The 26461-nt window shown below is 44.7% G+C and overlaps 1 protein-coding gene across 2 annotated transcripts in view; it reads left to right on the plus strand.

Annotated features, from left to right (window-relative positions):
• Positions 1 to 6637: 6637 nt before the first annotated feature.
• Positions 6638 to 26461, plus strand: part of SNX30 (sorting nexin family member 30) — a 53064-nt gene continuing 33240 nt past the window's right edge. The window contains exons 1-2 of one of the 2 annotated variants that reach the window (XM_080573349.1): positions 6638 to 6967; positions 26024 to 26212. In XM_080573349.1, coding sequence (XP_080429475.1) covers positions 6806 to 6967; positions 26024 to 26212 — 351 coding nt within the window. In that variant the 5' untranslated portion in view covers positions 6638 to 6805. The remainder of the gene's footprint in view (positions 6968 to 26023; positions 26213 to 26461) is intronic. The other variant, XM_080573348.1, reaches the window with a different exon arrangement.

Consider the following 26461-nt stretch of genomic DNA (forward strand, 5'->3'; position numbering starts at 1 on the left):
TTTGCATGTCATCTGTTAACTGCTGAGAAGCATTGCAAGTGAAGAGCAGCGCAGAGCCCTAGCTGGTAACCCCACCTGATGCATTCACTGAACACTTGTGCCAGAACCGAGATGTAAGTGATCTTGGAAAATTGCTATATGAGAGGCTTAGCTGCTGGGCTCTTCCATGACCCAGCTAACACTGGTGACAAAAATTTACTTAGTGGACTGTGGTCCTGGGCTGGGGAGCAAGGAAAGAGGGTAGAAAAAGGAAACATAGTAGGGCAAGGGGGATGAGTCCTGAGCAAGGAAACAACTCAACTGCAGAAAGGTTGGGACTCGTTAATTCTGAAGTTTTGTTTAAGCATGATGAAAATTAATCGTAGTAGTAGCTTTGAGCATCTGTCTGAAAACATGGTGCTGCCTCAAGTCAAATGATTGTTTGGCTTTGAGAGGAGTTTCATATCAGTAAATTAATTTCCTCCTTGGGTTGTAGAAATAGGAACGAATGTATCCCTTGAAAGGAACAGAGTCTAATCTCTAGTACATCAGAATACTTTCATTTTCCCTGAAATTTCTCTTTTTTGTTCACCATAATCAAATAAAAGATTGTAAAATGTAGCATTTATATAGCATCTATTAGGAAGTCATTACAAAATCTCCAGCAGAGTCAAGCATGTGCATGAGATTTAACTGGCTTGGGGCAAAAGCCTGCTCTCTGAAACCTCTGCAGCGAAAGACATGAGTTGTAGCACAGAGAAGGAAGGACACTTTTTTTTCAAAATACAGTTGGATTTTAATTTTGGAACATCTTCTAGAATGGTCACACTGCATATTATTCTCATATATGCGCGTGAGCAGACTGATGCTAATGTTATCCTCTCCAAGTAGAGCACAGGTGGAAGAAGAGAAAGGGGTCAAGGAGGTCCTTTAAACGGTAGGAAAAAAAGCCTTTCCTGCCATTGACCTGACAAACCAGAAAAGCCTGACTGTCTGTCTGGTGTGGCCTCCAGCCTACCTTATTGTTTGTTGTCTGTACTGTCTGGAGTGTGCTATGCAGAAGAATCCTATCATTTAGGCTTTAAATAGAACACTTGATGAAAAGCAGGAGGGTTTTACATGTCTGGTCTGGTAAGTAAATTCAACCTGAAGATAGCCTCTTGGTAGTCATTTTAAACTCAGTTGACATTTAACGTCTCATTATCTAACAGGAAGATGAAGATGCATTAGAAAAAGAATGTTATGAAATAGCTGAAGAAGTCCTTCTCAGGCTCATACTGAGCACTTACAAAGCCATCTGCTATTATAAAAACATTCTAAGTGGTATTATTGGAGTACCTGCAATCCAGATCAGAACAGCAGTAACCTACTGGTGCTGCCTATCTTTAAATTTGTAAATAGCTTACCCCGCAGGTCACTTTCAATGATTACTAAGGAGTTTTTCCAATCCTTCCTATGAATGAAAACACCTTGCCACTAAATTCTATTGCTGACAAAAAGTATATTTGCAGTTGTTTGTATTATCTGTCAAGTTAGGGATTGTTTTAAAGTTATTTTTTTTTTAAGAGGATTTAAAAAAGCAATTGAGAAAGCACCCAGTTCTCAGAACCCACCACTAAACTGCTTCTACTCTAACAACTGTGAGGGTATCTGATACATAATACAACTCTACAGCACTGTGTAGGTTCTGTTCAAAACTCCCGTTCTTGCTTATTCTGGCCTTGGACCCACCATCAGTAAAAATAACAGGAGATGTAACATAAACAGAACGCTCTCCATTTGTTGCCAAAGATGCTTAATAATAATGTATCTCAGCCCTGAATGAGAAAACAGATCTAAACACCAGAAGTAATATGAGTACTTCCTAAACTAACACTGCCATAGTGGAGGTGCAAAAGTATCCCTGTACAGCCCTGCTGTACCCCTGTCACAGGGGCACGAAAAGGCAAACTATAGGTCTTTCCCCTCTCTATTCATCCTGGTAAAATTCTGAAGAGGTAGCCTGTAGGATTTTGATTTCAGAGATATAAAGGCAGAACTATTTTCTCCGGGAAACTTAAACACACAAAACTGGTGACCTTTGTCTTGAAATGATGAGATTCTTGATCCCTACATTCGCTGTTTGTCCTCTTGCTTGGTTAGTGTTATACACATGCCTGTCTTGTTTTATCTTGTTTTTAAGCTGAAATGATGTAAACATAAGAAATAGTTACGATTTTGGTAGGAGAGCGTGCAATCTTTTTTTCTGGTTAACCTGTGTTACGAGATGGGCATTGAATTTCAGTCTCTTTTCAGTTAATCGCTGATTTTGATTCCCATTTTGTATTTTGTTCTGTTGCTTGCATGTTTCATGTGCTGATTGTTTTTAACTTGGTGAATGTTTACAAAAAAAAGACTACCAATAAGTATGTCGAGGGAAATATTACAGTCCTAAGATTACACCACTGCAGTTAGTGGAGTGGAGAAGGAACTGGAGAATGGAACGTTACCATCTTTTTAATCAGTCATAACTTCTTAGCAGAATTGAGACATTTATTTATTCCAATGTTACTATTACTAGGAAAATAGATACTTTCCTTTCTCTGCTACAGGCTGTACATTCTTTTGCCTGCTGCTGGAGCCAGATGATCCACATGCTGATGCACTTAAAGGTATCTATTTGTGTGTGGAAAAATTTTCCTGCAAGAAGTTAGCTACATGGCATACCTATTTTCTTTTTTGTTTCATACACAAAATATTTGGAGTTGCTTAGCTCCTCTGGTGATAATGTTCGAACCATCACTAGTTCTAATACAGGTATGAGAACTTGCTGCTGACTCTTAACATTTCAAATGCAAGTATTAAAATGTTCTACCTTCTGTCTTTTTGGAGTTCTAGCTCTTGGAATCAAGTGTTTATATAAGATTGTCATCTTCCATGTTAAAGAAAAAAAAAAAAAGGTTTCTCTCATGGTTAAAGAGGAAGTTATAACGAGCTTCTGCATGTAATAAGTTGCAGAGAAGACAGCAAAGAAAAGGTCAGTCAGTTGCACACTTTACAAATTACAAGTTTCATGTATTTTCATGATTTTTCATTTTTTAACTCTTCTGGTTCTGAGTATGATAGTTTGCATCTGCTACTTAAAGTATATACATTGTTGTTACACCTAGCTTGCTGCCTAGAGGGATATTTACAGACTTAGTACTCGTTGAATTCAGAGGAAGGTAGGCATCTGCTTTGCAGTCTCATCTTCAGTCCTTAAGAGATTTACAGATACTCTCATCTGTCTGCTTGGTTTCACAAAATCCATGCTGTTACCAGAAACGAGTTGTAGTATATTCATATTGAAATGATCCAGGGATCAATACAGAAAAGACAGTTAACTGCTCAACAGTTAACCGCCTTGATTTTATAGCACGCTAGGTGCTGGAATTCTGAAATTTAAACATGACTACCATAGTGAGAATTTAGGAACATCACCATATTAATAATCACGAGGTTTCTATGTTTTCCTGGATATGAGTCCTTCTGTTAATGTCTTCTGAACTTTTTCCAACCAGGTTACAGCTTGCTGCATTCGGAGTGCATTTTACATACATGGATCCAGTTAGTTATTTGGAAGCATTTCTAAGTAGTTTGTGTCAGATGAAAAGACCAAGGATGACATGCTTCAGCTCCAAGCAGAAACCATTCAGGCAACACAGAGAAATGTGATCAGCAAGCAGAGAGGCATGTTGCCTGGCCATGGAGTATTCATAGGGAGCTAAACCAATAAATAAATTGCTAGAGCTTGGAACTTCATCTTTGTATGTGGGAAAGTTGGGAGGTGACCTCACATCACTTCAGAAACTAGATGTAGCACCTCCTTAGCAACAAACATTATCTGAATCACGGAACCATTTGGGTTGGAAGGGACTTTGGGAGGTCTCCGGTCCAGTCTCCTGCTCAAAACACTGTCAGGCATGAAATCACATCAAATTGTTCAGGGCTTTACCCAGTCAGGTCTTGAAAATCTCCAAGGATGGAGAAAGCACAATCTCTCTTGGCAACCTGTTGCTCTGAGGTGCCCTCATGGGGAAGAAGTTCTTCCTGACATCAATCAGAATTGCCTCTTTCAGTTCATGTCCTGTGTCTCTCACCCTCCTGCTGTGCACCACTGTGAAGAGCCCAGCTCCATCTCCTCCATCCCCCCCCTGCGGGGTACTGGGGGCTGCAGTTAAGTGCCCCTGAAGCTGTCTCTGCTCCAGGCTGGAAGAGCCTTGTCCCCAAAGTTTCTGTTTGCAAGGCAACAGCTCCAGTCACCAGCCATCTCAGCACCCTCCTCTGAACTCGATCTGCAGTTTCCCAGTGTCTTTCCTGTGTTAGGGGGCCTAGAATCAGACACAATATTTCTGCTATGGTATAATGAGTGCCAAGGAGGGGGTGATGATCCCTGCCCTCCATCTGCTGGCTACACTGCTTGCCGTTCAGGCAGCCCGGGGTATTGTAGGTCTGCTGCTGCAAGGGCACAGCAGGCTGGTGCTCAGCTTGCTGCCCACCAGGCCAATGGGTTTAGTGAGCGGGTCTTTTGTGCACGCACACAGCCACAGTGTGCCCAGGTTCCTGAATTTTGACAGGGTTGGTGTAAGCTTCCTTGACGGGCCTCCTTCGGAGAAGGGTTTGAGTCGGAACAAACAGCTGGGTGAGGATGCTTAAAAAGCTCTTGGTAAGTCATAAATGGGCTCAGATGAAGGGAACTGGTTCCTGAGCAGCGTGGCAGATAGACGAACCTGCCTGCTGGCTAGTTTGTGCTGTTTCCCTTCCCTGAGAGATAAATTAGTTGCTGTTTCTTAAGTGTAACTAACACGGCATTCTTCACAGCCTCTTTCTCACTGGGGCCTGGGACTTGTTTTGGTTTTTTTTGAGTGTTAACAGCGTTCAAACATTGCGTAATATTAAGTAGCTACTTATAGTGAGGATGTCTTTTTTCATTGTGCTTGCTGGGATAAATAGCATTTCTTTGTGCAAAGTCCACAGTGCTGCACTCCCACACTTGTCCTCCTCGTGAGCTGACACCTGCAAAGCTTTGCTAGCCTAGCTTTAGGTGGCAGCGCTGCCCTTTTTGTTTCAACGGGCTGCACTCCCTCCCTCGGGAGAAGTTAAATGTGGGCAAAAATGCTCACAGCATCCGAGTTCTGTTTGGTCACATATATGAGTGCATATTTTTATATTTCTATACACAGCTGTAAGGGATTATAGCAGCCTAACAGCGATCTGTCTCTTCTTCCCCCAGTAGCATGTTATTCTATTACGTCCAGTTAGCGCTGAGCAAATTATTCACAAAGAATAATTTATCACAGCTGTGCAGCTGTTTTATCTGCTCGGGGAATGTCTTACAACAGACCATGATTTTTTTTTCTCCCCTTTGCTAACTATTCAGCAGTCACAAATGCTTTAACACGTCACTAACTGAGAAGAGATCAGTAAATTGCAATCTGCAGGGATCATTTCTGCAGGAGTTGATGCCATCTCTCAGGTTGTTTAATCAAAGTATAATAGAGCCTGGATTTGAGGTTGCCTGAAAAAAAAAATTTTTTTTTTGTTTATCACACAGGATCAGAGTAAAGCTTTTCAGTGCGTCTCCCTAGTTTATTTTCAGTGCTTTTTCCTAATTTCTTTTAGTGCACTTTCCTAGGTTATTTTCAGTGCCTTTTTCAGTGCCTTTTCCTAATTCTTTTTTTTTTTCAGTGCATTTCCCTAGTTTATTTTAAATGCCTTTTCCTATTTTTTTAAATGCACTTATTTTTTTTTAAGTGCCTTCTATTTTTTAGTGCCTTTTCCAATTTTTTTTTAATGTCTTTTCCTAATTTCTTTCCAGTGCCTTTTCCTATTTTTTTAGTGCATCTTGTTTTTTTTTTCAGTGCATTTCCCTGTATTTTTCCAGTGTCTTTTCCTATTTTTTTCAGTGCCCTTTCCTAATTCTTTTTGCAGTGCATTTTCCTTGTCTTTTCTCTTTCCTTTTCCTTTTCCTTTCCTTTCCTCTTTTCTTTTCCTTTCCTTTCCTCTTTTCTTTTCCTTTTCTTTTTTCTTTTCTCTTTTTCAGTGCATTTTTCAGTGCCCTTTCCTATTTTTTTTCAGTGAATTTTCCTTTTTTTTTTTTAATGTACTTCCTTAGTTTTTTTTTTGTGCCTTTTCCTAATTCTTTTTGCAGTGCATTTTCCTAGTCCTTTTCTTTTCTTTTCTTTTCTTTTCTTTTCTTTTCTTTTCTTTTCTTTTCTTTTCTTTTCTTTTCTTTTCTTTTCTTTTCTTCTTTTTTTTCTTTTTTCTTTTCTTTTCCCTTTTCATTTTTCTAATTCTTTTCAGTGCCCTTTCCTATTTTTTTCAGCGAATTTTCCTGTTTTTTTTTTTTTTAACGTACTTCCTTATTTTTTTTTTCAATGCCCTTTCCTATTTTTTTTTCTCTCCTAGCTGCCCCCAGACCTCACAACCCCCCCGCACCCCACCGCCCACCCCCCGCAGCGCGGAACGCCCCTGGGAGCGCGGCGCAAGCGCGCCCCCGGCCCCCCCCGCGGACACACGCGTGTCCCTTCCCCTCCTTTCCCGTCCCTTCCCTTCCCTTCCCTTCCCCTCCCGAGCCGAGCCGTGCCGGGGGCAGGTGGCGCGGGCGGCGGCCGCAGCCCGGGGGCGGGCGGCTCAGGGCCGCTCTCGCTCCGCCTCCTCCGCCGCCGCCTCCGCCTCGTCCGCCGCCGCCTGGCAGCGCGGTGGCGGCGGGCAGGCTCCGGCTGTGGCCACGCAGAGCCGAGCCGGGCCGAGCCGAGCCGAGCCGGGCCGAGCCTCCTCCGGTCGCCGCCCGCCCGCCCCTGTCGCGATGTCGGGCGCGGCGCCCGGCGCCCCCAAGCCGCTGCCGTCCTCCGGGCCGAAGTCGCTGCGGGAGATGCCGCATCCCCTGGCCACGTCCAGCAGCGAGGAGATGGGGCCGGCGCTCAGCCCCAGCCCCGACCTGCTGCTGCCCCGCGGCATCGCCGACAAGGTACGGCCGCGGGGGGGGCTGCTGCTTGCGGGGGCGGGGTGGGATAGGGGAAGGGCCGCGGTTCCCCTCCTCGTCCCCTTCCCCGGCTGCACCCTGGTGTCCCCGCGGGGGAGCGAGGCGCAGGGTGCTGCTGAGCACCCCCCTTGCGAGCGCCCTGGGGTGCAAGGGGCAGGGCGAGGACTCTCTGCGCGGATTATCTGTGATTTTGCTCCCCGGGGCTCAGCCCCTGCGTGGTTTCTCGCGGCGGTGACAGGGGAAGGATGCTGTTGCACGAGTGTCTGTGCCTCGCTTTCCCTCTGCTCCCCGAGCTGTGGCATAGTGTCTGCGGGGAAGCACCTTGCCCACATGTGGGCCTCGGACATGATAATCCCCGGGTGTGAAAGCATCAGGGTGCTGCTGGCACACCAGCTACTCTTCCGAGCGCTTCGTGTCTCCGTGGGCAGGCTTCCTGAAAAGCGTTCAGGTAGGGTTTCCTGGGAGCAAGCACAGCCCAGAGCGAGTTCGGGCTGAAACTTTCTGTGTAGGAGCACCTCTGGGCCCAGCGCAGCGTGCACGAGGTGTGCAGGGCTGACACAAGGCGCCTGCTGTGGCACACAGCCACTGCAGGGACGGACAGACTCGCTGCCCTCTGGACACCTCGGGGCTGCCAGCAGTGCCCAGCCTGACACGCTCCCAGGCTCCAGGGGAATGGGCCAAGGTGGCCTCCATGTGTCGCCTTCAGCTGGCCCGTACCCGTGCGTGCAGATGCTGCTGCTTGTGCCCAGAGCTGTCTCCTCGAGCATTTGCCCGCTGCTGCATACCAGGCTTACCTCCCCTCTGGGAACACGCTCCTTCGTCTGAGACGCTTGCCCAAGAGTTGATGGCTCTCAAGAGGAGGCGAACTTGAAGCGGGGCAGATGCTGTAGGCTACTTCTCTCCGTGGAAAATAGGATTTGCTCGTGTAGTCCCGTTGCTGCCCGACTGACCTGCAGCAACTGGTTGGTGTTGGCAGCTGCCATCGGTTTCTTGCAGCTGCCCAGGCTGCAGCCTCCGGCTGTGGTCAGCCAGCTTTCTCCTCGATATGGAGGTTTCTTGCCCAGTTTTTACACCAACAACATAGTGAAGTCCGTCTTCTAGCAGCTTTATGCAGTGCTGTCCTGTTTGGGGTGCTTGGCGGCATGGGCGTGCTGTAAGGGGGAAAGCAAAAAGGAGCTGAGGTAAGGGATTTTTAGACTTGAGAGCAGTTCTCTGGTTGACCTGGAAGTGGCACTGGGGTAATGAGCCTTGCAGAATAAAGGATTCCCAGTAGGAAGAGAGCAGCATTCTTTTTTTTTTCTTTCCCTTTTCTTTTTTTTTTTTTTTCCATCTAGCTGAATTAGCAGAAAAAGCCAAACGTCTGATCCTTCTGATGGAAGCAGTCCAGCAGCTCTGCTGTGTGAAGGCTATCCCTTCCTCAACTTAATACCTGAAGCACTGGCAAGAAACAAACAGGTTGACTTCTTTCTCACTTCGTGAAAAACTTCAGTGAGCAAACAGGTGTTCCTAAACTTAAGGCAATAGCAAACTTCAGCTGTCGGAGTAGTCTGGAGAGTGAGTGTGATAAGTGGAGGTAAATAGAGCCTTTTAGGTGGTTAGTATCTCTCCTCATCTTGATCTCTGTTGGTGGGTCGCTGGTCCCTGGAGAGGCTAGCTCTCTAATCTGCTCACAGTGTGCAGATAGCTCTGGTTGATGGGTAACAGAGGGAGATTTCGTATTCACGTCTGACTCAGGTTTAAAGCTCTGCATCTGTTGTTTATTGATCCAAGAACAGGAGCTGTGCATGTCAGTTCTCCTGGCCTTTCCACGGGTCTCTTTTGGAGGGTCTGGTGGAGACTGGCACTGCAGGAGAAGTTTGGGTCGAAGCCTCTCATGTCTAAGTGTCTCTGAGTCAGTAAGCTTCTGTAAGAAATATGGTCCATAGCCATGGCTATATGACGGCACCCCTCTAGCAGGGGTGTCCTCTAGCAGAGGGACAGTGCAGTTGCTGACCCATCACCACGAACTGCAGGTTCTTGTTATCTGCTGTGAGCAACCACTTCCTAAATGCTGCTGCAAGATGAATGTACCTCCTGCACTGAGACTGGGATACTCTTGGAGGGGAAAGTGCAGGAACAGGGGAATTCCTCTGTCCTTAAAGCAGCGCTTCAGTTTCCACTGCCGCAGATTTGCAGACTGAAGTGGTTGAACCATTGCCATCACTGCTTTGTGTTCTTTAAAGCATGGTTTTCTTGCCTTTTTGGAGCAGCTGAGTAAGGACGCTACCTTATCCTGAGTCAGAGGAACCTGGAGGACAGGAATGTTGCCTGCATGTGTCTTGCTGTGTTTTTTTTTTTTTTTTCTTTTTATTATTGCTATTATTAAAATTTGGCAGTAATCTGGTGGCTTAGACCTTGCCTGACTTTGAAGTCTGACAAACCTTTGGTTTCTGTTTAAGATCAGGGGCAAATGGCATTAGAGCAGTCGTGGGAAAGGGAAGGAAAACCGTCTGCTATTTTCTGTGGCTTCTCTGATTCAGAGGCCCTCTGAGTGGCAATAGATGATTTCTCAAGTACTTTGAGTCTTATCAAGAGGGCTACAGAATATTCAGTGTCTGAAATAATGTCTTCATCCTGATGTGTAGGAGACAACTGTTCTAAGAGCCAGGAAACCTTTATTTCTGAGCAGCATTTAACCTCTTAAATGAAATGGACATATCTGTCTACATACTTAGGATTCACAGTGGTTCTGCAACAAACAAAACATGTGAATTGTAAGCTCTTATCTCTGAAGCATTTCTGTACTGCCCAGATCTTTCTAGCCATAGCATTCTGCTCCCCTCAAGTCTAATTACATAAAACGTTGGTTGCCTTGATGTCTGACCACCACGAGCTTTTTCAGGCTTATTTTCAGGCTACAGGCTACCCTTGGTAGCCTCCAGCTGTAGCTGGAGCTGAGCCTGAGCAGTGCTGACCCCCTGGTATCAGCTGAGAGGGAAACATGCAGGAGGAAGCAATCCCTCAGGGTACATGGCACTGTCCAGAGCATAACTAAAGCAAGAACTCAGTTTTGCAGCTCTTACAGAGCTTTTGGAAGGCATGCATGCAAGCTGATTGAGGTCTGCTTTTTGGAGCAGGTCTTCTGCAGAAGGTGGTAAGACCAATGGGGAAGTGTCAGCGTGGATTTTTTTTTTTCTGGAGGGGGTTGAAAAAAAGGAAGTTTGGTTGTATGTGCCTACATCACTCTCTCTGGTTCACAAGTTTGTCTCTTTTGATAGTGAATTTGCCCTGTCCTCTGACACTGGAGATAAAAGGCATTATTAAGAGCTTGCTGGGTTTGGAGCAGAGATGAGATGTACGTGGTATGCTGCTGTGTGATTGTACCCAAATGGTTGTAGAAGCATGGTAAGACTTGGGTTGCACCCACACGGAGGTTTTGCAGATGTAACTGCCTGTTGCTAAACGTTGGAAGCACCAGGCTGTGCAGAATTAGAAATAGTGTTCTGTATGGCTTACTTCTGCTATCCTCTAGCTGTTGTCTTTGTAGTCCTTCTAGCCTTGTGTCATAGAAGTAGCTTCCCAGCAGGGTGGTGTTGTCAGTTCTTCCTGTGGTCTGCACTGAGACTTGCAACTATTGCACAGAGTGCTAACTCCCAGTGCTGAGTTCTTGCCTGCCACCCCGAAAGCCCTAATGTCGCACCTGTGCTGGTGTCACAGTCTGTTTGGAGCTCTCCAGTGTACAAGATAACATGCTCTGTACATTGAACTTTATTTTATGAGCTCATTAGGAGGGAAAACAAAGAATAGCTCAGTCTTCTTCATACACACTAGTCTAATGTGAATTCACTAATCTGTCACTTAATTTACGAGGTTTCTCACTTATAAGTTCTCTGACTCGTGACTTTCAACTTTTGTGCCTGTAAGCAAAATAGTTCCCTAGATGCCAGTGAGAGCACTTACCCTTCCTCCTCCGCCACGCTTCAGGCGTCCCCTGTATCACAGCAGGAAGCATGAAAACCTCTGAGGTCCAGGCTCTGTTGGATCCACTTCAGAAATGTTTTGGGAAAGTTGGCATATAAATACCTCACAGTTTGGAGGTTTGGTCTGTACCATTTCCATGGGTTAGTGGATTCTGAAGAGACATCTGACAATCAGTGTGCAAGAATTATGACTGCAGGAGGCAGTGAGCTGCAGGTAATGGCCATGCAGTGACCTTTATCTCTTCATGCCCCTCCTGTCTTGCTTACCTGTTGCTCTTGCTTTGATCTAATGGTGCTGCTCCCAGCATATATAGGGACTTAGCGTGAGCTGTGTGCTAGCTAAAAGCTGAGCAGGAGCTGAGTGAACAGCCGCACCTAGGGATCAGACTGGCTCGTCCTCTTTCGGACATCTCTGACCGCCTGATACTGTCCTTTGTGGCCAGCTGCCTATAAGCTGTTTTGCTTTTCTTCTTGGAAGATGTGCCTGACTTCTAGTTGGTTATATTAAGAGTAGACAGCTGAGCTGTGCTTCAAGGCTATTTTACAGGTAGTATGCATCGAGCAGAGTGAATGTGAATTACCAGGCTTGCAATGCACAGCTTGAAATTTGCTAATGCGTGGAGGTGGCCATTAGAACTCCAACTGGGAACTTCACTGTACTAACTGAAAGCTTGCTTGCATGTGACCCTTTGCCTATCTGATTCACTCCAGTGAACCCATAGCCCTGTGTTAGTGCCTGATGGAGTATAAATACTTGGTGTGGCTGCTGGAGTGCTTTTTACTTAGCACTCATATTTTGGAGGGGCGCCTGGTGGCTCCCTAACAGAAATATACTGAGAGTCTTGAGCTCTACTTCCAGCCTCCTTGGTTGCTAGTTTAATTATTGATCTTAACTTCATCCACCCACAAATGAAACCAGTTTGCAGTATAATCTGAAAGCTTAAAATAAATCTGCTTGGGCTTCTACAAACCTCTTCCTTCTCTGACTAAATGAGAGCTCTTAGATGAGCACCACATTTTGTTCTTAGAGTAGGCTGGAGGTAAATTCTCAGTCTTCGGAGAGACTGAGAATTACAAAAAGTTGGAACTAAAGTGGGTGAACTCATGAAGCAATGTCAGTGTGGATGAACCAAACTTGGTTCCAATCTCCAGGAACGTGAGACTTGACAATCATACAGTAGCTGAGGTTGGATGGCACCTTTGAAGATCTTATAGTCCACCCCTCTGCTCAGAGCTGTGCTAGCTAGAGCAGGCTGCCTAGGACTCTGAAGTTGGTATTTGAATATCTTTTCTGAATATCTCTAAAGATAGAGACTACAACCTCTCTGGGATCTTCTGAACGCCCTCCTGTCAGGTATTTATCCCCTGAGCATTCACTTCTCCGTGTGCACAGTCCCATCTCTCTTTTCCTCTCCTCTTAAGACATGCTCCAGCTCCTGATCTGTCATCTTCTCCCATTGCTGGGTTTGTTCTGCTATGCCCATGCCTCTCGTACTGGGGAGCCCAGAAGAGGATAACACCGTCTGTTTACCACTGATGAGACACATGGGGAAGGATCGCTTTCCTGCACTTGCTGGCAGCTGTCTGCCTGAAGCAGCCCAGCAGGCTGTTGGCTTGTTTTGCCATGAGGTATATTGTTGGCTTATGGTTAACTTTTCCACCAGGATTTGGTGTGTGTGTGTGTGTGTGTGGTGGTGGTTGTTGTGTTATTCTTCTGCCAAGCTGCTTTTTTAAGCCAGACAGACCCCAGCATGTACTGCTACATGGGGTTATTCCTGCCAGGTGCAGGACTTTGCACTTCCTCTTGCTGAATTCTTGTTGAATTTCATGATCTTCCTGCCAACCCGCTTCTCCAGCCTGTTGAAGTCCCTCTGAACTGCAATACAACCATCTGGCTGGCCAGGTGTTCCACCCAGTTCTGTATCATCAGCAAACTCGCCGAGGGTGTGCCCATTCCCATCATTTAGGTCATTAATGGGAATGTTTAACAGTAGCCCTGTTACTGACTCCAGATGTACTCAGCTGCTGACTGCCCTCCAGCTGGAGCTTGAGGGATCACAGCAATTCGAGCTCAACAGTTCAGCCAGTTGAGTCCACTTCACTGTACGTGTGCCTAGCTTGTGCCTCATCAGCTTTTCTGTGAGGATGTTATGGGGGGCAGTGGTGAAAACCCTCTTCAAGTTGAGATAAACAGCATCAGTGCTGTCCACTTAACCAGCAAGCCAATCACGGCCTTGTAGATAGTATTGGGTTGGTTAAACATGACCACGCTTGAATAAATCCATGCTGACTTCTCATCACTCTGTCCTTTACGTGTTTCGAGATGGTTTCCAATCTAATTTGCTTGATTAACTTCCCTGGGTTTGAGGTGAGGCTGATGGGCATGTAGATCCCTCAGTAAACCTTGGTGGAGAGATGAGTGACACCGGTTGCTGCTGTTGTCCCCCACACTTTCCATCTTCAGGAACCTCCCCTCATCATCATCATAAAGACAAGATAATCAAAACTGACATTAGTGACATCGCCTGGCTCCCTCAGTGCTCGTGGGGCCATTCCACCATGTCCAGTGGGTTTGTATCTGTCCTGTTTGCCAAAATGTTCCCTAACCTGGTGGTCCTCAACTGTTGTTAAGTTTTCCTTTTTCCAGACTTTCTGACTGGCCTTGGAGGCCTGAAAGCCTTAACAGTAAAGGCTAAGGTGAAGAAGGCACTGAGGGCCTTGGCCTTTTCTGTGTCCTTTGTCATCAGGTTCTCTGCCCTATTCAACATCAGGACTGCATTTTCCTTATTCTTTGTTTTGCTGCTGATTATACCCACAGAAGCCTTTTATTGTTCTCATCCTCTGCCAGATTCAGCTCCATCCCACTAATCCCATCCCTGCATGCTCAGACAGTGTCTCTATATTCCTTCTGGGTCATTAGTCCCTGCTGCTGCCTCTTTTGTGCTGCCTTTTTATATGAGAATTTAGTCAAGAGCTCCTTGTTTGTGTATATGCAGACCTTCAGCCACCTTTGCTTGATTTCCTGCTTACTGGGATGGACCAGTTTTGAGGCTGGAGAGGCGTTCTATGAAAATCAGCTGGCTCTCATGGATGCCTTGTCTCTTCCACACCATGTTCATTCTTCCCAGCAGATCCATGAAGAAGCCAAAGTCTCCCCCCTGGAAGTCTGAGGTTGTGATCCTGCTCTTTGCTTTGCTCCCACGTCTCAGGGGCCTTAATTCCACCAGGTCATGTCTACTGTAGCTGAGGCAGCCTTCACGTGCCTGACCAGATCTTCATTTTTTTGTAAGAATAACTGTACTAAAGTTCAGTGAAGCATCTCCCCTTGACAGCTTATTAATCCCCTGCATGTCAGGAAGTTCTGATTGATGCACTACAAAAACCCATTTAGACCGATGTCACTTCTGCTGTGTTGTCCCTCCAGTATGTATCAGCATGGTTCAAGTCACCCATGAGGGCTAGGACCTCTGAATGTGAGGCTTCTACCAGTAAATTCCTGCAGGTCGGGAGGACAGAGGGATGTTTTCTGCCAAGGACAGAAGGACTGCTAGTTTGGTTGAAGAGCCTTTCTCTTAATAGTGTTGGTTCCTGTAGTTGCAGTGGGTCACAAATAACAGTGATTCAGAATTCACCTCAGCATGAAGCTCTTCTCCTGACTTTTGGGAAATTCTGTGGCTTTCTTCCCAAGTGAATGGAGAGGTTATGCTACGTAATGGATATGAATGTCCTGAACCACATTTCTTAAGCCACGGAGCTTTTAGATACAAGCAGTTATCTGCCGCATCCTTGTCTTGTTCCTACAACTTGAGTTTTGGATGGCTGTTTGAAGGAACTGTTGTCTCTTCTGTTGCATGGTGTGTGTGCATGCGTGTCTGGCAGGTCATTTCTAGGCAGTAAAAGAACTGACTCAAACCTGGCATGGCTTCCAACTTGCTATCAGTGCTCTACCAATAGTCAAGCTGCTGGAGGAATCTAGTATCCTGTCTTAATGGTGGTGATTAGAACTGCTTTCTTTAGCTGTTTTGGAGGTGTCCCATGGCAGGGGGTTGGAACTGGGTGGTCTTTAAGGTCCCTTGCAACCCAAGCCATTCTGTGATCTTACTGAAAGGACAGAGCTCTTGTTTCCTTACCGTAGCCATCCTGGGGTGTAATGGTGTGGAAGCACATTCATCAGAGCATGGCATAGTTGCTTACAGTTGCCTTCATTATAGAAGTAGGAATTTATTGGTAAGGGTGCTTTAGTGATACCTTACTGTGTAGGTGCTCTAGTATTATAGTAAAACTGTATGTGGTGGTCTCTTTGTGATCCCCATCTTCTCAGTACAGCGAAATTCTGTGGAATTTGCAATTCCCTTCTCTTCTGACCAAGGCAAAGGGATAGCTAACAGTTGGACAAACACTTGTATTAAAGTAACTGTCTTAGTAATGTTACTTTTTAAAACTTGCCATCTGGTAAAAATGAGCATAGCTTCTACTGTACAACTGAACTACTACTTTGTGGGGCTTATTTTAACTTAATGGAGGGAGGGAGGGATATACTTTGAGGTTTAATTCAGTGTTGCACGGCTTTCAGAATCTTTTCAAAAGGATTGTTTTAATGGTGGTTTAATGAAACAGCACTGAAAACATATTTAAAATGTACATACAGGAACTCAGTTCTTAACTTCAGCTGGATTTTAGAAGGGTGAGTCTTGGCAATGGCTTTTTGTAAGCCATTGTGGAAAAAGTTATGCTTGGTGGTCGGAAAGAATCTTTTCGGCTGCTTCTGCTGGAACTTCTCAGGCCTAAGAGCTGCTGGATGCTCTCTGAGCTCCCTCATGGGGAGAACGGGAGAGGCTAGTACGTAGGATAAGCAGATTAAAAGGCTCTTTTTATCTGCTATTTGGGCACATCCTTCTCTGTAGGTTCCTTAGGGGTTTGTGATAAATGTCAGGCAGCGTTGTCCCTGTAACTAATGATCAGAGGGGTAGAGGATAAAGCCCAAGGCCTTCCTGTTGACATACTGATCTGGGAGACATTAGCTCCAGGATTAATCTGCAAGCTGTTGTCCTGGTGTCTTCTAGCATTGTGGGCTACTTCTGTGGTATCTCAAATAGATCATCTGGCTGTCACACTAGCCACTCTCTTCCTTATCTGAGATGAGAAGTTGGTCTCTGTAAAATAGGTCAGGAGACGAGACAGGAGCTCTTAAAGTGCAAGGAGATGCAGCTCAGTGTTGCTACATGAAAATCTATTTATGATCTCAAGGACAGTTTAGATGTTGCAACTTGCAGGTGCTTTCTGTATGCAGAAGGCAAAGCACCAATTAAAAATGGTATTTGTTCATGTGTATTTCTGAATTAACTTCACTGAGACTTGTTCTCTGCAGACCGTGAGCAAGATCTTAAATGCTGAGCTGTCCTGACTCCTTAAGCTGTGGCTGCCTCAGCCTGCTGTGCAGTGCAGCTGAGGCTACAAGCTGTTGTGGCTGGGGAAAATCACTTTCATCACTAGGATGAAAGTGGACAGAAAACTGTTTCTGCATTCCACCCCCAATGAAAAAAACAAAACAAGTAAACAAAACAAAAAACACCACCACCACCACCACAACAACAAAAAACAAACAAACAAAAAAACAACACCAAAACCAACCAACCAAAACCCCATACTTTGTAGGTGGTGACAGTTATGGCCTTGAGGTAAGAAACATAGTAAATTCTTGAAAAACAAATGCTGCATCTCTTTCTCTTAGAGTGACTGAGAGCAAGGTAACTCACGGCAGCTAGCTACTAGCAACACTGCAGTGACAAGGTGGGGATGGAAAACACGCAGTGAGTTGCAGCTCTTTAATGAGTTAGAATTTCCAGTGCTGGACCAGCCTACAGAACAATCTACTAGATTAATTTCTGGGATGTGTTTTATGGGAAAATAAAACTAGGGGGGTTGAAGGAGGTGTTGTCTTCTGTTATAAGTAAACTTACAATGCCCAATCTGTTGATTCTTAACCAAATATTTCACAGAAATCATAAAGTATCTGTCTGAATACTTATGTTGGGGCCATGAATTCATGGGCCTAGTTGAAATTGTTCTGAAAGTAAAGGCAATAATCTAACGTACATACAACAGGCACTGAAAGACTTCAGCCGACAGCTCTACCTAGAATGGTCATCAAAGCATAAATTGTTCTTGAGAACATTGCTGTCTTGTGACCACATCCAGAACTTCTGCAGTGTTTCTTCAATGCTGCCATAAGCAGTGGATGACAAACTAGTTTGGAAGGGAGAATAAGTCCTAAAGACAGATTTCTGCTTGACTCAGGTTTGTGTTTTTATGTGTCTTAAGTTGAAGAGAACTACACTAGTGTATGGGAGCAAAGGCATCACAAATGTTTAATACTCGATTCTCCAGGAAAAAAAAAAGAAGTGTAAACAGCATCTGGCTTTACTTGCTTCTAAATGATGCCCTAAAATTGAGGAGTGTGGACCTTCCTGTGAGGAATAGAACCAGCGTGACTGTCTAGGAAAAGAATGGTGGCAGTGGTTCGTAGTGTTGTGAATGATCAGATGGCTTATGGGCCTGGCTCTTCGTTCTTCTGTGCTCTTACCTCAAGCTGACCTTAAGCCTGAAAAAACAAGCTCTGCTAAACCAACCTAACACTGCGTGTCCGATGAAAGCTAGTAGCCTTTCAAATCCAAAATACTGACATGTGACAAAGCTTCTCCCTGTCACGTTTACCAAGGAAGCTGTTACTACACTGCCTCAAAGCTGTGTCCTCACGGGGAAGCGCTGCCTTACACTGCTTTACAGAAACTGGCTGTATCCTTCTGAACGGCATCCTAGGATCAAAAAAACTACCTTAAAGTCTGTCTGTGTAGTTGGTCTCGCTTCTCCAGTAACTTTGAATGGTAGGATGTGTTTCTTGAAAAGAATATGCTGCAGTGCAGGTCTTGCTCAAGGGCAGAGAAGCCTCCTCCCCTGCATATGGTGCTAGCAACAGCTATTTTCTACAACTACAAGCTCAACAGTGAAAGCACTGACACATTTAGGAGTGGTAAATTACTACTATAGACAATACTCAGACCCATGCTTATCTGGGTAGAATTGGCACCTTTGCTGTAGCTTTTTAAATGCTAGTATAAGGCCAGCTGGAAGTGAAAGTCTTGGTGGCTGCCAATACAAAGCTGTGTTTTGGATTGTCACCAAGAAAATCCCTGGAAAGATTTTAATCAATACCACTTATTGCCAGTGATCAGCTGGGGCTCTTCAGGATTTGTACGCTGACTTTCATTTTGCTGACCACTGTGCTCCTCGATCAGTATGCTGCACCTGAAGCCATGTGTGCTAGCTGTCTGTATGTGCCACATGGCTGTCACAAGCCTAGGCCATATATATCAAAGGTGTTTCTGTAGACAAATTAGACTGTAAATCTCATACTTTGTTTCTCTCTCCAGATTAGTTACTTCTCATAGTGTGAGGAAATACTGCATGGGTGATTTTCCTCGCTTGCCTTCCTTGAAATGGAGAGTGAAGCAATTTTATTTTTATTTTATTTTTTCTTCTAGCAGATAAGCACTTTGTTTATTTCCCCCTTATGGAGCAAATGCTATTCTGCTGGAAAATATTTTGTTTATCAGCAAATGTGATAGAGGACTATCTCTTAAACTGCACCTGCGTAAACTAACTCTGAGAGCTCCCCCAAGAACACACTCCTCCAGCTCTTCCAGCGCTTGAGATGAGAACATGAGGTGAATAGACGGTCTGACTTGCTCTCATGAAACCCTACTGATCCTGTGTGGAGGAATGCTAATAATGCAGCCCATTTAAAATGGCTAGCCCAAGAAGCCCACATCATAATGCAATATGGAAATGTATCCTTGCCTGTTTAAACACAGTACTGACCAGGATAGAGTGCTTTTCAGCCTTTTATAATCTTCTCTTTCCTTCCTGTTTCTTCCTTTTTCTCCCCACTTCCTTCCTTCCCCCCCGAAAAATACCAAAAACAAACAAAAAAACCAACAACCCACACCTTTGCATGTGTTAGCATTTTAAAAATATTGCTGTTTGCTCTTGGGAGCATCTCAGCCATATCAGTGATTTGGTACCACTGGTACCAGACGATGAAGTCTGACCCAGCTAAATCTGTTTCTCCTACTAGAGCATGAACAGGAAAAAGTGATGCAGGGTATGTCTGCAGAACTTTGACACAAAGCTGTTTGTCTCTAGGAGAGAGCAGTTTAGTTTAGACAAGCTTAACAAACTGTTCCATCCGTAATCAGATATAAATCTGCCTTCTTGGATTGGGGATGATTCCTAGTCACATGCTGGATTCAGAGTTTTCCTGCTTGTGGTCTGATCCCTGGCTGCTGCTCTGCTCTTTGAAGGGTCAGAGCTAAGATTCCGAAAACAGACCTTTAAACAAAGCCCCATGTTTTTTAGATGTGCTAATTAAAGGTGCTCCTTAGCATGTTAGAATGGGTGATGCTCTTCCTGTGTGCACAGAAGCCTTCTGATAGTAATTCAAGTCTTGTAACAAGCAATATTCTCGAAGCAAACTCCTTGCAGATGGACGTGGAACCTAACACAGCTAGAGGACAGTAATTAAAGTCTTGATTCAAGCGGTCTGCATTTTCTAAATGTTTCTGCAAACATGTAGCTTCTGCCGTTTCTGGAGGTCTTTGTGCTTTGAGGACAGAATGGAGTAGGGTCCTGCTGCCTGTTCCCTTCTGCTGAGGACTGGAAGGACAAAATGACACAAGTCTGTTCTGCGAAATGGTGCAAATTCAAGCCTGCACAAACATTAAACTCTATTGCTTTCCATCAGGTCACAAGCACTTTTCTGCTACTTTCTACAGCTTAAACATAACCGTGAGCTAATCTTGCTGGGTAGTTGCCAGACTGGCTTTTTTTTGCTTGGAAAGCAAGATAAAGCTTTCCGCGAGGACTCTAGTGCTTTGTAAACAGATGTAGAAGCTAACCTTGGATCTGGGAATGTTTCTTTGAAGAGAACAGTTCATCCTGTGGATGTGTAAAAATATCTCTTCACATATTAAAATACCTTGCCACAGTAAGGAAGCTGTAAGATGTGGCAAGCATCCAATAACTCCTCACTTTGCCTTCTGTTCAAAGGATAGGGGGAAGCGCATATCAGTTTGGTGAGAGTTAATTAGTCAAAAGTATGTCCTATCCCTTTCCATTTAGTGTCCACTCCAAATAACAACCTGTTTCAGCCACCGGGTGCTTGGTCCCAAAAGCGTTTTGGCCTTTGTGTACAAGTAGCACAGCTTATTACTAGTATTGAAGGATTTGTCTTAACTGCTGTAAAAACATCTGTGAGATTCCACTCAAGATCCTCATTTTTAAACTAACCCGAACTGCATTTCATTTTGTGTGATATTGCACAGTTCCCCTTTCAGACTAGGAAAAGAGGCCACCCTCTTAAGAGCTTTGTGAGAACGTACAGGCTTATAGCCAGACCATAAGAACAGATGGTCTGGTTGGGAATTGACACCTTCCTATAACCCTCCATGCTGCATGCACTGGAAGGCTGGAAATACGGCATATTGTTGCTGAGTCCCTGAAGACTTCTGTGACACGGTTAGGAGATGGGTTGTTGCTCTTGCTGAAAATACCATTTTCGGGAAGCCCTCCTATGCCCACAGTCTTGCTCTGGTTAACTTAGCTGTGATGACTTTGGGAAAACAAACCACAGAATAAAATAACCCATCCTATAAAACTTGTCTGTTAGCCTCAGGGCAGAGGTGGGAATCCCGTGACCTGCAGGAGAAGGCTTGGACAGTGCTCGTGTCAGTCATGTAGTGTCTCTGAAGTTTGCTCCAGTGTTCCTAGGTCCAGTCAAATAGGCCAAAGTGCAGAGATGCTTTTCCAAGTGCAGTACTTTTGTAAGTAGGAATGTGCCCCGGTCTTAAGTGGTACCAAGTTGCATGCCATTAAGATCAGCCGCTGCATCTGGAATTCTTGTGTTTTCTGCGATACTGAGGAGTCTGTTTTCAGGCAACTCGGACCTACAGAGCAGAAATGCTAGTTTGAGTGATGAGCTACAGAACAAAGTCATCAGGGCTCGTGGCTTGGCAACGTGCTGTACTCTAACACCTATTTAAAATATCACAAGAGCGAACTGATATGGTCTCTATCTAGTCACATCTCAGAAGCAGCTTTCTGGTTTGATGGACAGAGTACCAGTGGTACCACTGGAAGTGCAGGAGTCATGCCGTGAACAAGTCTGTGAGGCTGTTAACTCAAGCTTTTTTTAGTGTTCTTGAGAATATTTTACATTTAAACCATTTTAGCTTTCCAGTCACCAGCAGCGGTTCTGAGTGCCTTGAAACACAAGGAGAAAAGTCTGGTGGTTCCAATACTAGAAATGAAGCAGTGAGACTTTAGGGCCTGGTTGTAAGGTCACTGATGAAGACAGGGTCAAATAGAGGTTAACTGCACCACTTGCCTCTGAACAGCAGCATTTCTTTACAGCCTCTAAATGTCTCTTATGTTATCTAATACCTGTTGAACGAGAACAATGTGCTTGCAACATCGGGTAGCTTCAGGCTAACCCTTACCAGAGATGAGTTTATCTGTGCTTGGACAACCTAGATGAACCACCTCTTCCTTCGTGAGCTACTCCTTCAATACCTTTGCTGTCTAGGTAAGCCATACACTTGCTAAGGCAGGATAGGTGGAAATTAACATTGAATTTTTAGAAGCAGGGGGATTAAATGGCTGCTCTTAGCTCACCAAGAGACTTCATGATCTTCACTTGAAGATAAGCCAATACCTACAGAATTTTAGGCCATTTTTTTTAGGCTTCAAGGGTCGAATCCTGGATGCATTCCCCAGTGTGTACTACTCCACTGGGGGAGGCTGCCTTCCAGGAGGCTGAATACCAAGCTCTTGAGGCTTTACTTTATGTGGATCCAAGCTGCTCTGTAAAGCCAGAGTCTTGGGGGCATGAAGGAAGATGAGATCAGCTGGAAACTTCCAAACTCATTCCGCATCTCACATGCGGACTTCAAGTTTATAAAATTCAGCTGATTTTTAAACTTGGACAAATTGAGCTTCTTGATAGATTTAGGACCTGTTTCTGGGCAGGCTAACCGGTCATGGTGTTTAGGCTGCATAATCCAAGAAAAAAACGTGAAGCTGCTTCCTTACCACATAGCAACCCGTGTAGTTGGCAGGGCTCATGCATCTCCAACAGACAGCTAGCTTCTACTTGCCCTACACTCTAGGAAACCAAATCCTTGCTTCTAGGGTCATCTGGTCTCATGTATCCATAAGCTTGTGTGTCTTGAGGGATTTGCAAACTCTGCAGGGATGTGTGAAGAGTATGAGTGTCTGTAGGTAGTTGTACAACTGTGCACAAAAGAAACAAGTAGTCACAAACCTAGAGGCCAGAATGTTGTGGTATTTCAGCCATAGGTTGTGATCCAGGCCTTCCTAGACGTTCACCTGCTCTGCTTCAGAAGGGGACCGCTACCCTGAGGAGGTGAGGGACAGAGGCTAAGGATCTTCGCTTTAGGAAAAACTTTGAAATTTGAAGAAATCGTGGATGCACCCTAGGACTTGAAGAGTCTGTAGAGAGAACCTGTCCTTCATTTCATTTACCTGGCCACCAGAAGCAGCCTTTTCTTCTCCCTGTCGTGGTTCTGCTCAGATTCGTGGCAGGACGACTACTGTAGCAGGTGCAATAAGGAAGAGGAAGGCTTTTTTTTTTTTTTTTTCTCCCGTGAAGAGCTTTGTAAGCAGCAGGTACCTGCTAGAACTTGGACAGTGTTGATCTCTGATAGTGCAGCTGGGTAATTAAAACAGCAGATGAGCAGCTACTTGGCACAGTAAAGGTGAAACGAGTCTCTGGCACTGAAGTCAGACTCTTTGTTATATGAAACAATTAATATTAGTAGTATTTCAAATGCTCACGGGTATAACTACGCTGACAGGGAATGGTGCAGATGGCTGCAGATCTCTTTTCCTGCCAGGCTTTGCAGGACCGACTCCTCTTTCTGTGGTAAAAGTAGACTGGAACAGATGATGCAGTCTTGCTTCCCCAACTGCAAAAAAATCCCACAAGTCCCATGGAAGAAAGCCAGTGCCAATTAACATGACGAGGAAGTGCTCTGTCTCAGGATTACAGCCTGAGATAATTTAGATTGCTGGGCCATCTGCTGTGACACTTCAAAGCCTACCTCTTTCTAGCAATAGCTGAGACTTCAGCAAAGGGATCCAGCCTGGTGCTAAACAAAGGCTCCAGCAGTCATGATCATTGTTTCTTATCTAGTGCAGTTAGCTAGGAGGCTCCACCCATTACTAAGGACAAACGCTTGGCTTCTAACTTGGCCTTCAACTGCTGAAACCTATCCAAGTAGCAAGGCACGGTGCCAGTCGTGACTGCCTGGGGAGGGATCTGCCACCACAGAAGAGCCTGCATAGCACAGTACTACTTTAAACGCACAATTCCTCTGTCCTTTCCCCTCACCACAGCTAGCAGCCCTCCTGCTCCTGACCAGAGGTGGCATGGAAGTGTTACTTGATCTAGACCCAGAGTGGATTTCATCCAGGCTGAAATTGGTAAAGCTGTCACAGCCTTCGTTTTAAGACCTGAGACATCCCACAGAACCCATGGCTGCAAGAACGTAGTCGAGGAGACTGGAGTAGATTCCAGCCTTCACAAACCTCTGTCCTGCTTAAAAAGTGTAAGATGTGTTAGTGTGGTTATTGCCATCTCCTAAAAGAACTGGTGAGGAAAGTCCCAGATCTCATGCACATGGCTGTAAGCTTCCCCTCTTGTCCTTCCTCCAGTTGTTCTAACACCTTGATATAGTATTGTTATATTTTAGGCATATTCCATTGTACTCTTTAAGCTGTCATTTGGAAGGGTTTTGTTAACAGGCTTTCAAGAATCTCCTTCGTAATCAGGCTTAAAATGTTTCCAGAAGTTAATTCATTTCCATACTGGAAGCTTAGGACTCGACTTACTGCAGTTCTGGCACAACTTGTCTGACACTAATGCTTATTGCACATGGGCAATGAAGAGCTGCCTGTACCTTTTGGAAATAATAACAGATTTGTCTACAGCTGCTGCAGTGCCCCAGGGCTTTCTTTGCTCTTTACTTTGCTCAGCCAAATTCTCCCGTCTAGCTGAATTGCAGATTTTCTGAACCCATCCTCTGCTTCTAATCCCGTCATGACTTCTGTTTGCTCTGTTTTCCTGACTCTAACAGAACTCTTTATCTTTTGAGTTGTTGTATCCTTGTGTCTTCCTGTTTTACAGGCTACTGCTAGGTTGAGTCTGAGCCAGATGCTGCTTCTTTAGTTCAAGATGTCTGCTTCATGTATGAGCTGGCAAGCAGCGCCATGTTCATCCTGTGAGGACAAAGAGCATCTGAGTGCCTTACCTTCTGATTCTTGCTCATTTGCGAGTTAAATCTGCAGCATTTTGTCTGTTGGCAACCACTTCTGAGTGGTTTCTGCTGTGAGAATGCATCTAACCTCTCTGTCAGTAAACAGTAGGTCAGACCAGCCCTTCCCAAAATGCCTAGGCGCTCTCACTCCCCAAACGAGAATATATTTCCCTCCCTACTGCACAAGCCAGTCCTCAAAGTGAAGAACAGCACTAGCTGCAGGGCTGTGAAAGGCAGAGGGGCTGTCTGTAAAATCAGTGTTCTCGTGGTGGGTTTGTAACAGACCGGTAGGAACTTAGCCCCATTTTTAGCTGTTGTCAAAGGCAGACCTTCGTAAGAGGCCTTAACGTGAAGCTCTCACCTATAATTCCCAACCCTTGAGCAAAGGATGACTACTTTTGAAGACTGTCCTGGACTATCCCTGTCCAGCTGGAACATAAAAGACAGTTGCGTAAGGAATACTGATGAACAAACAGGATCTTACCCAAACAGGATTCCTTAGCTAAAATTACATGTTTCATTTAATCACTTAAAGACTACATGAAGCTGGAGCTAAGCAGTAGTCGTGGGACTAGATGCTACTAGTTAATGTGCTGCCTATGAGCTGTAGTGATGTTTCTGCAAGGCTAGCAACCAGGGGAACCTCTGTCCTTACAGGGGAAACACTCTGTGGGTAAAATCTTGTGCTACTACTTCAAACAAACAAATGAAAAACCACAACACCCACTCTTCTATGAAAAGAAGAGCCTTGGATCTTTGGCACTTTCTAATACTGATGTCAGATGTTCCTACGTATTATACAACTTGTCACATGCTGTCAGCTAGCTCTGCTGCGAAACCAGAGCAGAGAGCACATGTGAAGTTTGCTGTGATATTTATGCAAAGTGGAGTAGCTTCTAGCTGTACGGAACAGTTGGTTTATATCAAGTTGTAAGACTTGAAGGTGTGGGAATGTAATAAGTTTTATCTATGAAAACTTTTTTTTTTTTCTGTTGAGTCAGTTTCAAAGAATTACAGGCTTCCCAAACCCTTGTGTTCCTCTTTCTAAAATGGTCACTTGCAGGTTCTTTTAGCCTTCATCTTCACTACACACTGGATGATGCTCTTGGAGTTGTGAGGGTAGGAATGAGGACCTCTCCAAAGCACCGTGTTTCCATGGGCCCTAAGACTCCATAAGGGAGCTGCATCTAGATGCAGTTAATGAACTCGCTGCAAAGCCTCTGATTACAAGTTTGGCCTCCTGTCTCAAATACGGGAGTCTCCAGAGGGAAAGACTGACTCATACCAGTGGACTGAATTGTTGCCACTTTGCCTGAAGCCTGACTTTTAAGTAGGTCTCCTGATTTGCCTAGCTATTTTGTTTTCAGAGTCTGAGTTGGTTCACTATTGGTTCAAAAATATTTTCTACTTCCTTGTAGAAATAAATTGTGTTGCTCTGTATTAAGGGGAGGTAGAGTAGTAATATGCTTTCATCACAATTTACAATTTAATATTCAAACTTCAAACCTTGAGGGACTGCCCAGGTTTCCTGGAGAAGACTGATCCTTGGAGCTGCTGAAGTAGTCTGAAAATAGCCAGAAAGAAACAGAAATATCACTGTAGCTTGTCCATGGCATCTATAAGAACACTGTACTTTATGGTGAATCTGTTCACTTACCATAAACGTACTGTTTTTTTCCTTTCCAAAACAGGATCTCAGTCTACCCAATGGCACACCTGTTGACACGTCTAGCCCAGCCTCCTCCTCATCTCTTCTCAACAGACTACAGTTGGATGATGACTTGGATGGGGAAACTAGAGACCTGTTTGTTACTGTCGATGATCCCAAAAAACATGTGTGCACAATGGAGACGTACATCACATACAGAGTTACAACAAAGGTACAAAACAATGTTTTCCTTTCCTACTGCTTTTTTCCCTTAAAGTTTGTTGGCTTGGTTTTTAAGGTATATTCTGGATGTTTATGCTTTTCATTGTTTTGCTTCATCTTAAGGACAAGAACTTGGTGTCTTTCAGTACCTTTTAATTGTGTTGATAGTGTGACTTCTCTTAGCAGAACTGTTTCTACTTCTGTATATGAGACAATTTAAAACTTTTAATGTGTCAGCTTAGATCTTGTCTGTGGTTCT

This window comes from Anser brachyrhynchus (assembly GCF_964034855.1).
Source record: "Anser brachyrhynchus genome assembly, chromosome: Z".
In the NCBI taxonomy this organism is placed as follows: domain Eukaryota; kingdom Metazoa; phylum Chordata; class Aves; order Anseriformes; family Anatidae; genus Anser; species Anser brachyrhynchus.